General features: G+C 39.8%; 1 protein-coding gene across 5 annotated transcripts in view; it reads right to left on the bottom strand.

Annotated features, from left to right (window-relative positions):
* Nucleotides 1–19,151, bottom strand: part of LOC126278179 (collagen alpha-1(IX) chain-like) — a 1,015,797-nt gene that overhangs the window by 58,967 nt on the left and 937,679 nt on the right. For all 5 annotated transcript variants that reach the window (XM_049978085.1, XM_049978082.1, XM_049978080.1 and 2 more), the window contains 6 exons: nt 18,801–18,952; nt 16,642–16,902; nt 13,197–13,250; nt 7,233–7,349; nt 6,339–6,533; nt 3,192–3,338 (listed from right to left, as the gene is read on the bottom strand). In XM_049978085.1, the coding sequence (XP_049834042.1) occupies nt 3,192–3,338; nt 6,339–6,533; nt 7,233–7,349; nt 13,197–13,250; nt 16,642–16,902; nt 18,801–18,952 (926 nt within the window). The remainder of the gene's footprint in view (nt 1–3,191; nt 3,339–6,338; nt 6,534–7,232; nt 7,350–13,196; nt 13,251–16,641; nt 16,903–18,800; nt 18,953–19,151) is intronic.

Genomic DNA, 19,151 nt, shown 5'->3' with positions numbered 1-19,151 from the left:
CAATTATGTTTACAGTATTCGATGCCCCACATATTGTGTACCATGCAACCACAACATTGCCTGCTAATAGCAACAGGGGGTGGAACTGGAGGTATCCAATGGCAAGCACAGCATGAGGCTACAGAGCATAGTTGAACTGTTTAGTCAACGAGTAACACAACAGTGCTACAGCGCCAGTGGCGTTGATACAAAGCAGAGCAATGGCAATGATAGGTAGAGCAACATTGCATTATACTACAGCAACAGTTGTTGTAACTGACATTTCATCAGCAAGGAATCCAAGGAATTTCACAAAGTGGAAAAGAAGTAGTAGACAAAACATTAGTGTTCCTGCAGGATTAGTCAGTGGAATGTGTGGTACTGTATATGCTTGACTGTGTGGACAAGGTACATGAGGAGTGCAATGACAACGATACATGCTTAACAAGTGAAAGTAATATTGAAACAGGTGTCAAGGCATGTAGGTCATATTCTTGTGGGACAGAGAGCCACAAATCATGTCTCCAGTGAAATGCAGTCAAGATATGACCATATAGTGCATACAAAAAACTATGGATACACACAGAAAGATAAGGTGCATTCATTACAAAAACTGGTGTTCGTGCATTTCAAGAATGCTCGATACAATTTACAGGATGTGCATGACAGTGACCTACTATGTTACTCACATCAGATTGCACATGGCATAGGTTACAGTAATTTCAAGGGAAGCAGTGGATGGTTGCATAACTTCAAACAGTGCTATCGAATTGGAAGATGTAAGATAATGAAATTTCAAACAAAGCATAAACTTGATGATGTACAACAAGCTGCAAAACTGGCCAGAATATTTGTAGATGAGATAAACAAACTTAGACCATCATTTAGTAGGGAATTTATTTTTAACTTCAATCAATCGGGATTTGAAGAGGAAATATATTTGATAGGAACCCTGGAAATTAGAGGTATCAAGAGAATTGTAAATAACTGATGATGGTCAAAGTAGAGAGGATATAAAATGTAGACTGGCAATGGCAAGGACAGCGTTTCTGAAGAAGAGATGAAGAAGCTTGCACAGGATAGAGTAGCATGGAGAGCTGCATCAAACCAGTCTCAGGACTGAAGACCACAACAACAACAACAAGAGAGTTGTGTCAAGATCAGCTAACATTAATGCCTTAGTGTTATTCACATACATTTATGCCGACTGAGAATCTGAATGGTAAATTAGCTTGAAAGTTATTTATTGTTTGTGAGAAGATGGAGGTGCTCTGCCCCCTATGATTCTTTCTCATGTGTGTGATCTTGCAAGTGCAGTAGGGAATATTTATGTCACAGCAAGCAAGAGTGGGAAAATGGGCATAAGAGAACTACAGCTATGGTATGAGTACCATTTTCTGCCAATAGCTGGTCAAAATAATTTGAATTGCTTGATTCCTGGTCTGTGCATAAAAATCATACTCCATTTGAGCAAACTATCCCTCCTGAAAAGTGTAAGATGTTGCAGCTCATACCACCTACAACCACTGGATAAATTCAGCCTCTATATGTTTGTTTTTCCAAAATATTATCACACTATCTGCAGCTGTGCCTTAATGGATAGGCAGTTTCACAATAAGCTCCATGACAGAGTGTTTCACATTTGGTTGCATGCCATTACTTTCCATCAGTTACCACCATCCTGTTACACCAATATGATTCTATGTGCATTCTTTAGGAGTGGCTATCTAGCTGAATGTCCTGCATGGTTTGTAACTTCTAAGGAGTTGCCTTCAATCCTGATGGTGCATAACTCTGCGATCACTGTGGTGCGCCATCTTTTATTCCCTGTTCATGCACTGGTGCAAGTTAATGGTTTGTTTTCAACATTTACTGAATGTCATCAGCCTCCATTTTGTGAATGTGAAGTGTAACACATAATCCCATAGAATGTTGATCTCTGCACCTCTCTGCCACTTATTTTCTGTCATCCGGCTGATGCACATTAGCAGCTAATGTTTTTCCTATCATAATTGTTAACACAACACTTTCAATGAACCTCACTAAAGATTGAACTTGCGAATCATCTTCACATTTGCCTTAAGTGATTCATGGTGTGTGTGTGTGTGTGTGTGTGTGTGTGTGTGTGTGTGTGTGTGTGTGTGTGTGTGCGCGCGTGCGAGAGTGCACGCTTGCATATGTCTGTCTATTGTTGACAATGGCAGTAATGGCTGAAAGCTATAAGAGAGTCTGTTTGTAGTGCCTATCTGTGACTCACCATCTCTGCTATATGGTGAGTAGCAACTTTCCTCTCATAACACTGATAATATGTAATGACATTGAGATGGCTGACAAAATACTTGCTTGATTCATGGACATTGCTCATCAGTCTGAGACCATTATCCACTTATCCAATTGGATTAATAAAGGAGGTAGACAATATCCAACAAAGAGCAGCATTTTTGATCACGAGATTGTTTAGTTGGCATGGTAGCATTATGGAGAAGCTCAACAAACTCCAGTGGCAGACACTGCAATAGAGGCACTGCGCGGCACGGAGAAGCTTACTGTAGGAATTCTGCGAGAGTACATTTCAGAAAGGGTTGGACAACGTATACTTCCTGCCACATACGTCTCTCGAAAGACCACAACCAGAAAATTTGAGAAATTAAAGATAATATTGAGATCAGATGACAATCATTATTCCCATGTGCCATTCAGGAATGGAACAAGGGAAGGGGGGATCAGTTAGGGGTGCCAGAAATACCCTCCACCACACACCTTCAAGTGATTTGTGGAGTACAGATGTAGATGCAGAGATTATTAGAGTTGGAATATGAGTTCAGACAGACTTCTATGGTGGAAGGACTTGATCCTCATCCTTCTAAAAGACCTAAGCAGCACTGGGTTTGCCTTCAGTGATTTATGGAAACTACAGAATGCCCTGTCTGTTGCAGCTGGTATGGTCACCATACTAGAAAGTATATGTTGGAGATATGACATCACGTAGACATTGTCTACTGCATTTGTGAATGTGAGAAAACTGCACATTTGTGCAAAAACTTACTGCAATTCTTACAAAACACTGACAGGACCATTTGATGTATGTATAAAATAATACACTATAAAAGAGGAGGTGAATATTTTTCAGGGTATTCTGTTCCAAGTGATATGCCAAATTATTGCTGATATAGCTACATGCATAGCCTAAATTCTGTCTCTGAGCTACACACCGGTGGTCCAGGCATGCCGTGGAGGCCAGGCTGTCCCCGCTGACCGGGAGGTCCCGGCAGGCCAGGAGTGCCATCCTTCCCCGGCATACCCATGGGGCCCGGTGGGCCTTCTGGCCCTCTCTCTCCAGCAGCACCTCGCTCACCTGGCTGAAATGAGACCATTACATATACAGAAACACTCATGTTTTAAAATAAAATTTTACCTTAAGTCTTAAATCCTACATACTGATACCATTTTAGCTAAGAAACAATGAATGAACAAGGCAGTCTTCTCCTTAGTGTCAATACATTACAAGTTTGCTAACCAGCCTTTTTACACATACAATTGTAGCTGCATTAGTTTACTCCTTATTTATTTATTTATTATCATCCCAATGATCACATTTGTGATATAGGATTTATCAGAGTACATTTTAACAACTATATAATATCTTTACAAAATTTTTATCTGTGTTGAATTCATATGAATCTATCTTATGTTTAATACAATATACAACTAATAAGTGTTTTTATAACATAATTTCTTATGTACTTGACAGACATATTCACTGATGTAATTTCATTTGTCACATTAACTTAAACATATATTCTTATACAGTTGCACAGAGATATTCACTTATGCTCTAATAACATTTTTCAAGCATGTGGTTCTTTATAATAGCTTTAAATTTATCCTCATTTTCCAACTCTTTGATATGTTTTGGTAGTGCATTAAAAAGTTCGATGCCTTGATGACATACATGTTTCTGATTTTGGGTCCTTATTACAGCTTGTATGTGGAGATCTTTACATTGCCATGCATCGCAATTATGATAGTCTGTATTGGTTTTCATTATGTCCTGATTTCTTTTGATCAGCAACAGACATTTCAGAAAGTACAATGATGGAACTGTTAAAATTTTCAATGCTTTATAAGGGGCCTGCAATGTGTTTGAGGTGGGCTCTGGGTCATTATCCAAATAGCGCGTTTTTGTAATTGGAAAATCTCATTTACGTGACAATTTCTTTTCCCCCAGAATACTATCCCATAGGATGCAATGGACTGAAAATAGCCAAAATATACTAATCTGGTACAGTCATTACTACAAACTCTTGAAATCATTCTAAGTATAAAACATGCTGAATTTAGTTTTAGTTCTAATCTCACCACATGGTCCTTCCACTTAATCTTATCGTCAATGTGCATTCCCAGGAATTTTGTACACTGTACTCTTTTAAGTTGTTTGCCCTCCATGGTGGAATTTAGGTTGCCATGTTCACTTATTTTTCCATATTGCACATAATTAGTTTTTCTTTTCTTTTCTTCTTTTTTCTTTCAGTGTTAGCTTGTTAGCACTAAACCATTTTTGTATATCTTGTAGAACATGGTCCACAGTACTGTGCAATGACTGCTTCATATCACTAACTATTAAACTAGTTTATGAAACATAACCTACAAGTAATTCTCTTTCAGTGACCTGACCAGTGGATATAGTGCAACATTATTTGAAGAAATCTGGAATTTATTAAAGATACTAAGCTAAGCTGTATAATTCCATCTCAGTATGTCAATTGAATACTTCTGATTTTTGATGAAATTTACAGTGTTCTTGGACCAACATTAAACTTTAGGTACAACAACATTCCACGCCCTTTAGCGTGCTACAAAGTGTGTTTCTCATTAAAATTAGTTTCTTTCACATTCTCTCTCTTTTTTTTATTTAATATGACAATAAAGTGTCAGCTGTGATAGTTTATAATTTTATTTTCATGTGTAATTTATTACTGCTTCTTCATTTATATCTGATTTACTTTTGTAATGCATGTGCTATGCAGTATGGAAGATATGCTATGGTGATGTTACTGCTGTCGTTTATTGCAGTATGGAAGATATGCTGTGGAGATGTTACTCTTTCATATTCCCATTTCCTAATGGATATTGTGCACAAACTACAATTATTTAATGCAGTGGCTCATATCCCAATGAAAAACTATGTGTGTGTAAACAATGGCATTGCATTGTGCTGTTTCGCAAATGTCAATGAACACAGGTAAATTTTTCACTTCCTGTACCTCTCTGCTCAGTAGATTTTATAAATTTTTATATAGCGTGTGAACATGCACAGTGCCATTTTAGTTGCTTTTGTCACGTTAAATGTTGCCAAAAAATCTTATATAAAGTAACCCATCTGTGATGATAACTACACAGCATTTTTTGGCAGCTTGTAACACATTCAAAATATGCAGTATTGCATATTTGCATCCATAGTGAGAAAGAGGTGGAGCAATAAACTTTGTCTGAAACATGAGAAATTTACTTTTCATTCCACATGTCTGTCTGCTGGTCTGCGCTGCCTCTATCTGGTGAACTGTGATCGGTCTAAATACAAATATTTTATTTCACCTTGGATTGTTTAATATTGCAAAGGAAAGATCAGGCAGCACAGATCATTGGCCAGTACTGGCCAGGCAGTGTTTCTCAGAAACTATATAAGAGATGGTAGCACATACTTTCCATCAGCATTTTCTTGTAGCTACTAACACATGTTGAAAAATATAGTAAACTTTACTCTTGCATTACATGCCAAGGCTGTTGGGAGTTATTTTCTGTTGGATGTGATCTGTGCCACTTAAAATCAAAGTCATAATATGATGGGCAATTTGGTTAAGCAGTTTTATAAACACAATTTCATTTGATACACCTACACTATATTATAATGTAATTGAATAGATAAAAAATCTACTCACCATGCAGCGGCAAGAGAACACACACATATAAAAAAGGTTTTACTTATGCAAGCTTTCAGAGCCAGAGGCTCCTTCTTCCAGCAGAGAGATTGAAGCGGAAGGAAGAGAGGTGAACAGAAAGGAACTAGAGAGGTTTAGAAAAACGGGTAGAGTTCAGAAAAGTCATCCAGAACCCTGGGTCAGGGGAGACTTACCAGACACAATGAAAAGGAAAGAGTGATTGTTGGGGACTGCACCGGACAAGATTTGAAAATGTGAGAGCTTAAAGGTGGGAGACAGGGTAATATGCAAGACATAGATTACTGCTAAAACAGCATGCACAAGTTAATAAGAGTGCAAAGCTAAGAGCACTGTATGTAACAAAAGTGGGAAGAAGATTGCAAAAAACATATTTTATAGTGTTTATATAACCATACTAACCAGTCCAGGAGGTCCTGACTGTCCTCTTGGGCCTGCTATACCACGCACCAAGTTATCATCGAGTGAGATTGTATTTGGAATGTAATTACTTTCACCAGGTGGGCCAGGTGGCCCTGGAGGCCCTGGGGGGCCTGATGGTCCTAGAAATCCTGGAAGCCCTGGAGTTCCAGGAGGTCCAGGCAATCCCTGTGGACCCTACAATAACAAATCCTCCATTGTACAGTTTCTATCACATGTTAAAGGTTTATTAACAATGGTACACTTGAATGTTATAATGACCATTCATGTATATATAAAAAAATGAGTTACATAAATGTAAAACTTAATAATTTCAACATCTGTACCAAATTAAAATTTTGAACTGGATAGAAACATCAAATTGTGTCTTTGATTACTGTAAGAAAGTACCTGTTGCTGGAACTATCTGATCAAGTGTCATGACATCAACCACCTTTTCTCTGTCAGAAAATACTTAGTTTAGGACTTACAACTGATTCCCAACCCCTAAACTGTTTTTCTCATAGCAGTTTGAGTGGGAAGTCCTGTATCTGTTTATAACTGGGAAATTTCTACCCAGTGGAAATGTTGTTATTGAGTCCAAACATACAGCTGTCATTAGAAAATATATTACTACAAATATGGCTGAAATTTTCAGTAGTTCAGCACTCTCAAATCTAAATGCAAATAATATGCCATATTGACAAGACATGTGTATAGTTGCCAAAAGTAGACAATAATTTCAAATCAGAAAAACATTAAATCTGAAAGAGACTCTGAAACATACACTGATTTTAACATTAACTGTTTTACATGATATGTTACCTGTTTTAGTAAAGACTTATTTCATTACAATGGCATTCTTATGTCATGAAATAGTAACTGTCTTAAGCTTACCATTGCACCTGGTAAACCCCTAGGACCAACTGGTCCCTGCAGACCATCATCACCCTTGTCTCCTTTGAATCCTGGTTTCCCCATGATACCTGGGAGGCCATGTTTTCCAGGTGGTCCCTGTCGCCACAAAAATTGGCATCATCACAAACAGCAAATTTAACACATTATAAAAGTAAGCTTGCTGGTGGCATCAAGATTTTGAAAGAGATGCACAAATGTAAGATAAATAAAAAAACTTGAATATACATCAAACAGGAGCTTTGAAAGAGTTGTTCTTTTGCATGTTTCTGAAAACTGCATCTCCCTTGATTGCAGCTATATTATTAACAAAACACAACATGTAATTGAACACCACAGACTTCATCCCATTTTGGGCCCTTTCCTTTTCCTAGTGTACATAAATGATATAGAGCAACCTTTCAACACCCAATTGGTAACCTATGCAGATGATACCCCACTGTTATTTCTTGGTAAACAAAATGATGAGTTAACGTTGGTAGCAACTGAGGGACTACGTCAAATAACTACTTATTTCCAAGATCAAGGTTTGAAAGTTAATATCAGTAAATATCAGTTATTGCCATTTAAACTTACAAACTCACACCAAACCTCTATCAGTAACATAGCTGGAATTGAAGTAGTGGACACAGAAGGCTGCAGATTTCTAGGTATTCACCTGGATGAAAATCTCAGATGGGTAAACCATATCAAATTTTTATGCAATAAAATCAGCAGTTCATTACATCTAATCAGCCAGATATTAAAAGTAGTCCCACATCAGACATTAAAAACAATTTATTATGGAACCATTTTTGCACAGATTAATTACGGAATAGAGGTATGGGGTTGTGCTGCCGACATACATAGGAACAGAATATTAACCCTACAGAAAAGAGCAATCAGAATGATCCATGGATTAGGGTATAAAGATTCATGCAGGGAAATCTTTGTTCATCATAAATACCTCACAGTCTACTCACTGTATCTTTACAAATTAATTTTATTTTCTTAGGGGGAAAAAGGACAGGTATACACTTGCGCACACACACATATCCATCCGCACATACACAGACAAAAGTAGACATTTGTAAAGGCAAAGAGTTTGGGCAGAGATGTCAGTCGAGGCGGAAGTACAGAGGCAAAGATGTTGTTGAATGACAGGTGAGGTATAAGTGGCGGCAACTTGAAATTAGCGGAGGTTGAGGCCTGGTGGGTAACGAGAAGAGAGGATATATTGAAGGGCAAGTTCCCATCTCCGGAGTTCTGGCAGGTTGGTGTTAGTGGGAAGTATCTAGGTAACCTGGACGGTGTAACACTGTGCCAAGATGTGCTGGCCGTGCACTAATGCATGTTTAGCCGCAGGGTGATCCTCATTACCAACAAACTCTGTCTGCCTGTGTCCATTCATGCGAATGGACAGTTTGTTGCTGGTCATTCCCACATAGAAAGTTCACAGTGTAGGCAGGTCAGTTGGTAAATCACGTGGGTGCTTTCACACGTGGCTCTGCCTTTGATCATGTACACCTTCTGGGTTACAGGACTGGAGTAGGTGGTGGTGGGAGGGTGCATGGGACAGGTTTTACACCGGGGGCGGTTACAAGGGTAGGGAAGGTGGTTTGGGGATTTCATAGGGATGAACCAAGAGGTTACGAAGGTTAGGTGGGTGGCGGAAAGACACTCTTGGTGGAGTGGGGAGGATTTCATGAAGAACGGATCTCATTTCAGGGCAGGATTTGAGGAAGTTGTATCCCTGCAGGAGAGCCACATTCAGAGTCTAATCCAGTCCAGGAAAGTATCCTGTCACAAGTGGGGCACTTTTGGGGTTCTTCTGTGGGAGGTTCTGGGTTTCAGGGGATGGGGAAGTGGCTCTGGTAATTTGCTTCTGTACCAGGTCGGGAGGGTAGTTGCGGGATGCGAAAGCTATTTTCAGGTTGTTGGTGTAATGGTTGAGGGATTCCAGACTGGATCAGATTCGTTTGCCAAGAAGACCTAGGCTGTAGGGAAGGGTCCGTTTGATGTGGAATGGGTGGCAGCTGTCATAATGGAGGTACAGTTGCTTGTTTGTGTGTTTGATGTGGACGGATGTGTGAAGCTGGCCATTGGACAGATGGAGGTTGATGTGGACGGATGTGTGAAGCTGGCCATTGGGCAGATGGAGGTCAATGTCAAGGAAAGTGGCATGGGATTTGGAGTAGGACCAGGTGAATCTGATGGAACCAAAGGAGTTGAGGTTGGAGAGGAAATTCTGGAGTTCTTCTTCACTGTGAGTCCAGATCATGAAGATGTCATCAATAAATCTGTACCAAACTGTGGGTTGGCAGGCCTGGGTAACCAAGGCTTCCTCTAAGCGACCCATAAATAGGTTGGCGTACGAGGGGGCCATCCTGGTACCCATGGCTGTTCCCTGTAATTGTTGGTATGTCTGGCCTTCGAAAGTGAAGAAGTTGTGAGTCAGGATGAAGCTGGCTAAAGTAATGAGGAAAGAGGTTTTAGGTAGGGTGGCAGGTGATCGGCATGAAAGGAAGTGCTCCATCGCAGCGAGGCCCTGGACGTGCGGAATATTTGTGTATAAGGAAGTGGCATCAATGGTTACAAGGATGGTTTCCGGGGGTAACAGATTGGGTAAGGATTCCAGGCATTTGAGAAAGTGGTTGGTGTCTTTGATGAAGGATGGGAGACTGCATGTAATGAGTTGAAGGTGTTGATCTACGTAGGCAGAGATACATTATGCGGGGGCTTGGTAACCAGCTACATACACAGACATGCGTTTACAAATGTCTGCTTGTGTCTGTGTATGTGCGGATGGATATGTGTGTGTGTGCGCGAGTGTATACCTGTCCTTTTTTCCCCTTAAGGTAAGTCTTTCTGCTCCCGGGATTGGAATGACTCCTTAGCCTCTCCCTTAAAACCCACATTCTTTCATCTTTCCCTCTCCTTCCCTCTTTCCTGAAGAAGCAACCGTTGGTTGCAAAAGCTTGAATTTTGTGTGTATGTTTGTGTGTCTATCGACACGCCAGCACTTTCGTTTGGTAAGTCACATCATCTTTGTTTTTATTAATGATGATGTAAATAAAATAGAAAGAAACTTCAACATGGGAAAAATATATTAAAAACAAAGATTCCAAGACTTACCAAGCGGGAAAGCGCCGGCAGACAGGCACATGAACAAAACACACAAACACACACACAGAATTGCTAGCTTTTGCAACCGATGGTTGCTTCTTCAGGAAGGAGAGGGAAAGACGAAAGGATGTAGGTTTTAAGGGAGAGGGTAAGGAGTCATTCCAATCCCGGGAGCGGAAAGACTTCCCTTAGGGGAAAAAAAGGACAGATGTACACTCGCGCACTCACACACACACCCCAATATTGTGCCTTACTAGGTACAATGGTACATTTGTATCACGTATATGTAATCACATATGTATATATGACTGTACAAGTAAAAAATGCTACCGAGCGAGGTGGCGCAATGGTTAGCACACTGGACTCGCATTCGGGAGGACGACGGTTCAATCCCGTTTCCAGCCATCCTGATTTAGGTTTTCCGTGATTTCCCTAAATCGTTTCAGGCAAATGCCGGGATGGTTCCTTTCAAAATGGGCATGGCCGATTTCCTTCCCCATCCTTCCCTAACCCGAGCTTGCGCTCCGTCTCTAATGACTTCATTGTCGACGGGACGTTAAAAAACACTAACCTAATTAACTTAGTAAAAAGTGCTATGGCGTTTGAAAATGACACCACTTGGTGTGTCCATGCAAAAAAAATACAATAAATAAATAAATCCCACAACAGGAAATCATCCTTCAAGTCTTTTTCTAGGTTATACTGTTAATTATGAACAGGTCCTAAGAAAATTACACACAGTGTTCTATTGAGGCTTGACATAATAACAATAGTAGCAATAATTCTAAAACAACCATGAAATGTGATGGCAATTGTGAAACCTAGAAGCACTGTAACCAAAATACAGCAAAAAAGGAAACAGATTACCCACATGGGAATGCTTCATTTATGACTTACAACTGAGCCCACTGAATGTAAGGAAGTATGTTGATGCATTAATGCTTCTCACTTGAACATTTGGATGCATTACTCACAACCAAAAAGAGATATATGTATATATGCTACCTTGAAATTTGTTAGCAGGTGGAGAAATTTTAGTGAATGAAATCAGAAATTTATTCACCTGCAGAATTCATATAAATATGCTTTTGCAACAATAACTTCAATCTAAAAATGAAAGCAAGAAACCTGAAAGACATATTCCCAATTTAATTCCACTTTGCATGTCCTGTATAAGTGCCTCATCTTTTAGATGCTATTTACTAGAGCTTGCCCCAAACACAAGCTATCATCTATTGATGGATGAGAGTTCAAGTGAATCCTGTTTTCAGGAAGGGCATATGGCTGATATGCAATATTATAGACCTATACTGTTGGTATTAGTTTGCGTTAGAAAGTGGGGGGCAGACTTACTTGCACAGTGTGAAAGAGTGTTAATTCTAATGGGATGCACTACTGAAAAGCAACAAGTATATTTTAGCCTAATTTTTTTGGTAATTATTCTGAGCAGATTTCACAAAAAGCATTAAGAAATACTAGCACTTCCTATGCAAGTATCACACTGTACTGTAGTGATCAAAATCACAGGCATAATGGAAGGAGTGAAGGTAACCACTCAAGGTATTAATTAAGACACTGACTAGTCAATGGGCACATAAACTAGACTGCAAATGTTGTATGCTTTCCATCAACCCTCCCTCTTCCATCCACCTCTTTTCTCCTCTCACTCACCCACCTAACAAATTTGCAGTGCAAGGAGAATGGACATTGTCTGAAAGCCTATCTGTATTTCCAGCCTTGTTTATGTGCCTGCTGTTTTGTTTCATTTCCCACAGTCAGTTTTCACAAAAAGCTTGTACATTTATGACAGATATATTTACTGCTTATCAGCTAATGATTAAAATACTACTAAGCAATGTGAATTGTCTGAAACTTTGTATGCCACTCGTTTACAGATTGAAGTTGTGTGAAACAGTGTCATTAAAACCACTACACTCAAAGATCCAACATCCAGAGAGATCTCTCTCATACATTATATACCAATGATCCCAACTGATTTAACCATTCAATTTAAGTGACTCAAGGTTTTGTTTGCAGCAACAGTAAAGAAGTCACAAGGTCAGACATAAAAATACATTGTAATTGATTTACAATCTGAATGTTTTTTACCATGATCAATTTGTGTGCCCTTTCACTGGTAGTTTAGAAGATCAATCCATACTCTTATCACACAGTATCCAAAAAATGAAAGATGACGTACATTCTGTCGTTTTGTTATTATATGTTGAGCAAAAAAGTTTAAAAACCTTAAATCAATAAAACCAAAAATTAAAAAAGGAGTCTTTTCATTCATATTCCATAAGATTTATTATCATTTTAGTTCCACGCCTTCACAACACAATGGTCAAAATCGCAATGAGAAGAAAGAATTGCATCTTGCCACAATTCCCAGGCATGCCCCAGATTAAGGCATATATCCAGTTTCCATGCATCTTTAACAACTGTGAAACATTACTGGGTTATCTATTCTTAAATAAATTAAGCCACAATTGTTGCAAATTAAGCCACATTTGTGCACAAAAAGCTCTCTTTATACTATTTGATTCCATAGCACACAATGTAAATGAGGCGGATGGGCAACTGTGCTTGTATATAAGAATACTTACAAAAACTTCTGAATGGTATTTAACAGATACTTCTAATATTATTGTCCAGTCACTGTTAGTACAGGACAAGATAAACAATTTTTTCAGCATGTTGAACATGATAGTTCAGTCTCCACAACTGTACTGATTACTTGGAAACTAATAACGGCAATTGTTTCTTCCACAAAGGCAATTTTCAATTACAATAAAACTTATATTTTCATGAGAAAAAATATTACTTTATGCTACTACTTACTGGTGGACCTTCAGCTCCTTTTTGTCCTCTTTCTCCTTTTCCTCCAGGTAGCCCCTACAAGATAAAGATTTGCTTTTTTTTAAAAAAATGAAGGAATATGAACCTTCAGTTGAATACTGGAAAGGTTAAATGATTCCATTACTTGCAAACTGAAACTCAAAACAGTTGAGTTACAGTGATCAATATGATACAATTAATTACCTAAAATTTGTTATGAACTATCAAACTAAAGTCAATGGTCAAAAACCATAAATAGGACAAACTATATGTAAATGCCAACAGTGCAGCTAAAACTGTACTGGTAATAAAGCTAAACTCATCAAGACAAGAATGATGTAAGCAGTAAATACATTTTGAAATTTTGTTTGTATATAATGACAATATTTGTTTTCTGGAGGCTTTGAAAATCTATGGCTTTTATTTCTTTTGAACAGAGATTGCATTATAGAAATTACAGCCATGTACCTACATTCACAGCTTTTATTTCTCACTGTTTACTTATAAGCAATGCAGCCATCATTTTGAGAGCGTAATGTCTCTTTACACAGCTATGTCACCTGAGTTAACTGCAGGTATTCAATTGCACAACATGTGACAATGATGTGATGCTATAATGCAGTGATTGTTTCTGCCTGTTAATCTATAAGTTGACTCACTGCTCATCTATGAAGACTCTCCTTCATGATGGAATTTATGGAAGATATTTGTGAATGAATGAATCCATACATTTTGAAGCTCCTCAGCTGATTATTGTGACTGATTTATCTAAAGTGCTTGGTTGTGTGTTAGTCATTAAACAGATATGGAAATAGCTTATAAGTTGTCAGACATGGAAATACTGGAGTATTTAGAACACATGCAGTGAGTTTCAGAGTAAGAATTTGAAGGCAGAAGTTGCACCAGTGGCTATCACAGCAGCAAGATAAACTTATTGATATTTGATACAACAGAGGAAGATAGGGAAGAAGACGTAGATGTCAGTTACCTTCACTGTTTTTTGTAGGCATGTTTGGGATTTTGAGAAGATGGGACAGAAAGTAAGATTTCTGATTGTATTTTAATTCATCTTGAAAGCTACAAACTAAACTCTTTTACATCAGACAGCAGGACCAATGCAACTCATGAAGAGAAATATCAAAATTCATAGTGCTGCTAGTTCTTGGGGGCCTGTTTCTAGATGACAATATGCTAAAACATATAAAATTGTGCACAGAGAAAGTAGTGCACAGGCAACTTGAAAATAATAGATGGTGTATTTCTCGTCCTGAAAGAGGTGCATTCATTATAGTTTTGTATGTTCATGTTTTTTTTGTTTTTTTTGTTTTTTTTTGTTTTTTTTTTTTTTTCACCATGGGATTTGAAAATGGATATTTGTTAGGATACTAGGGATCAAAGTTCTTTTGTCATACAATTAGAGAAATTATGAAATTTTTGTACTTTGATATTAGCAAAAAGTTTGTTAGGTATCAGTGATTTGGAATTGTTTCTCTGAAAACTGTTTCCTGCTTTATAACCTGAAATGCAAGATCTCAACTGAACTGCTATTTCCTGCTAAGTCCTGATGGCTAATAAGTAATATATGGCTAGTAAGTAAAATTAATTTGGCAGCAGATGTGAGCATAAAATATCACTTCAATGGATTTTCGCATCTGGGAAACAATGAACATCAACCACAGAATCAAACTTTTTCCAAATACAGGGTGTGTAAATAAAGTTTCAAGACTGGTCTCAGAACACAAATTTATTCAATACTTTCATTCATCATACTAAAATTCTTCAAAACAGGCGCCTTGAGAATCCACACACCACTGACAATGAGACTTCCACTGCTGATAAGCTCCCTAGAACTCCTTAACTGGAATGCAGTTCAAAACCATTGTCAAATCCTTTTGAACCACAGCGATGCTGTCAACTGCTTTCCTTTCAGGTCTCTCTTCATGTGGAGGAACAAAAAGAAATCACTGGGGCTGAGGTCAGGGCTATAGGGTGGCTGCGGCAGTGTAGCCATGCTGAACTGGGTCAAAACTCCAGTGATGGCGAATCAGGAGTGAACTGTCACATTGTCATGGTGGAGCACCCAGTCGTCTTTCTTCTCCAGGTGGACTCGGGGTACTTGATCCCTCAACTGGTGGACCACTCTAGTATAAGACTGATCACTGACAATCTGTCCAGTAGGCACAAACTCTTGTGGATCATCTCTTTTGTGTCAAAGAAAGCAATGGGCATGCTTTTCACGTGTGACTTGCTCATGCAGGCTTCTTCAGCTTTGGTGATGTGGAGGTGTGCCACTCCAAGCTTTCCCTCTTTGACTCTGGATCATATTTGAAGAGCCAGGTCTAATCATCAGTGACCACTTTATTAAAAAAATCAGGTTCGGATTGTAAACATTCAAGCATTTCCTGCAAAACAGCCAGGTGCCACTACTTCTGTTCATCTGAGAGCACTTTAGCAACAAGTTTCATGCACACTTTTCTCATCATTAGATCTTCTGTCACTAGCTGAAACACAGTTTGGTGATTCTAACCCACTTCATCTGCAATTATTCTGATGCTGAGATGTTAGTCACTGTTTGAAACTTGACACATTTTGGCCAGCTTTTCGTCAGTTCAGCTCGTTGAAGGTCTTCCAGAACATTCATCGTCCTTCAAGTCTTTGTGGCCACCTATGAACCTTTTGTACCACATGAAAACAATGGCACGTGACATGGCGTATTCTTTATAGCCCTCTTGAATCATTTCAAATGTTTCTGTACTGGTCTTGTGCAGTTTCACACAAAATTTTATCAAACACCACTGCTCCAAACGGTGCTGCATTTTGGATGCTCTGATTTTTCGACAACGTTTCAAAACTGACACTCCCTGCATTCATGATGTTTTCACTCCAGCAACCTGCCGGCAAATGCTGATGCCTGGTTTGCTTAGCCAACACCCCCCACTACATGATGCAGGTGGTGAGACTGGTCTGCATGTGCACTGCTACTAAAGAAAAAAAACAGTCTTGAAACTTTATTTACACATCCTGTACGTTATCTTGAAACTTATAGCATCATACCGTAGAGGTGGAAGGACTTTTTTTCCATGTCTTTGTACATGGCTGAAATACTGAAGTGAAGGTATAAGCCTGGTGGGCAAAGTAATTCATTTGACAAGTGAGATACAAACATCAGCATGAATGCCAAAACCAAAATCATATGAAATACTCATCATATAGAGGAGACATTGTGTGACAGACAGGCACAACAAAAGGACTGCTATACATTTCAGTTTTTGGCCAAGAAGCTGTCTTCTGGTGTAGAAAGCACACACACATTTACACAAGCACAACTCTCACACAATGACCACTGTTTGTGGCCACTGCTGACCTCACTAGGACACTGTTTGCCTCATTACTTTATAGTAACAAAACTTGTTATTTACTTCTAGTCCACTGAGACACACTGACTGACCTTCTCGCCTTCTTCACCTGGTGCTCCTTCACGACCTGGCAAACCCTGTGGTCCTGGTGGTCCCATTGGACCAGATTCTCCTGGGCTTCCTCTCTCTCCTTTCTCACCATCCTCTCCTGGGGGCCCAGGAGGACCTGGAGGGCCAGCAACTCCAGGATCACCTGCAGCAGCAGCTGTGCCTGGCTGACCTGGTTCTCCAGGCACACCAGGATCACCTTTTGGGCCTGGGGCACCAGGTATTCCTGGGGTCCCAGCTGGGCCCTGAAAGTAAGATCAGTTCTTCAGAGGAAATAGATATGTTACTTTCCTTCCCTAATATGTTACATTTTTGCTAGCCAAAGAAGAGAGATACATACAGAACAATAGGAATCCTCTATGTCATTACAATAAAATTTACGAATATTGCAGTGTGTGTAAATTTTTGTAAAAGCTAACAACCTGAAATACGACAAATTACTGATGACCACGTAGAGGAGGCACTTAGTGCAGACTGGTACATTTAAAAGTACATTTACAAGAAGACTAACATACCAGAGAGCCTCCTTCAGATATAGAAAAAACATACAGGTCACATTCATACACATACAATTCACACATATATGGCCACTGTCATCTCTGGGCACAAGACCTGGCTGTGGTACACAGCAGTCTCTGCTGGTGTGGTGTGCTGTAGTGCTGCCTGTGAGAGAGTGTAGGAGTGTTGCAGGGACAAGATGGTAGGCTGCTAGGTGCAGCAGCGCAGCATCGGGAGACTGCTTGGGGGGGGGGGGGGGGGGGAGAGTACAGAATCAGAGATGGAGAAAGGACTATCCAAATGTTCTGTGGGATGGAAGGCTTGTGTGAGGCTGGAGTTGGAGCTGGGAATAGGGACTAACAAAGATTGATGCCAGAGGGGTTATGGGCATGCTGGGTATGTTGTAGGGACAGTTCACATCTCCGTAATTCAGAAATACTGATGTTGGTGGGGAAAATCCAGATGGCACAGCCCATGAAGAAGTCACTGAACACAAGCACACAATGTGGGGCAACATACCCAACAACTGGGTGATCCAGCTGTCCACTGGCCATGGTTCAGTGGTAACCATTTGTGTGGAGAGAGCTTGTTCATGGTCATGCTCACATAAAATCTTGCACGTGGCTGCAACTAAGCTGGTAGAAAACACAGCTGCTTTCAGAAGTGGCCTTGCCTTTTTTGGGTTAGGAGATGCCTATGACAGGATTGGACTGGGTGGCAGTGAGAGGGTGTATGGGAAAGATCTTACATCCAGATCTATAACATAGATTTTATCCATGAGGCGAAAGGTTGGGAGCTGAGGTGGAATTACAGATGGACAAGAATACTGTATAGGTTGGGTGGGTGGAGGAATACCACTGTGGGAGAAATGGAGAGGGTAGTGGGGGGTGGGGAGGGGTGGTTGTATTCCTCATTTCATGGTCTGACAAGAGCTAGTCAAAATCCTGGCAGATAATGATTCAGTTGTTCCAGTTCTGTTTGATCATTGGGTGTATGGGGGATGGTAGGGTGACTGGGAAGACAAGGTGAGAGAAATCTGTTTCTGGACAATGTAGAGAGGGTAATTTCAGTCTTTGAAAGCTTCAGCAAAAGCCCTTGGCATATTCGGAGAGGGTCTGCTCATCATTGTAGATGCAATGACTAGGGGTGGCTAGGTTGTATGGAATGGACTTCTTCGAATGGAATGGGCGGGAGATGTTGAAACGGAATTATTGTTGGTAATTATTAGGTCTGATGTAGACAGAGTACTGATGGAGCCACCTATGGGGTGGAAGTTGACATGGATGGATGTGGTTTATTGTGCTGAGGAGAACCAGGTAAAGTGAACGAGGGAGGAGGTGTTGAGGTGCTGCTGGAATGTGGAAAAGGTGCCCTCACCATTGGTCCAAATCATGACAATGTCATCAATACCTATGGCCCATCCTTCCCAGCCACCCACGATCTCAAAACCTTCACCTGGTTCAGATGACATCTTCATGATCTGAAATGAAGGTGATGACATCTTACCCACATGGCTCTTGGGTCATCTAGAGGAATCCTTCCTACCCACCTACAGCACAAACCCCTACAAGTGTGCAAAGTAACATACTAATTATAATTCTGTAACTAGCTGAAAAAGCAGAATTAACAGTATTAAAATACCTACCGGAAAGCCAATGAGCCCACGAACTCCTTGGATACCAGGTGGGCCTATTAATCCAGGTTCACCTTTATCACCTGCTCGTCCAGGGGGACCTTCTCTGCCAGGTTCTCCTCTTGCTCCATCAATTCCAGGCCTCCCTCGTTCACCTCTGTCTCCTGAATGAATAAAATAGAAAATATGCAGATGTCTTACACTATGGAACTCTTATACAAGCTACTAATTCTGGAAAGAGAACAAAGTGATTGGAAAAGAGGCTATATTTCATAAGATTAACAGAGAAAATGATTTTGACAAACTCTTTACCTAGGACAAACACTGTGTTTTGGCAGTTCAAATGATATTCTAAACACAGTC

Source organism: Schistocerca gregaria, chromosome 6 (genome assembly GCF_023897955.1).
Source record: "Schistocerca gregaria isolate iqSchGreg1 chromosome 6, iqSchGreg1.2, whole genome shotgun sequence".
NCBI classification, from domain to species: domain Eukaryota; kingdom Metazoa; phylum Arthropoda; class Insecta; order Orthoptera; family Acrididae; genus Schistocerca; species Schistocerca gregaria.
Note: the sequence above shows the minus strand (reverse complement) of the source record. Positions and strands in the feature narration are given on the sequence as shown.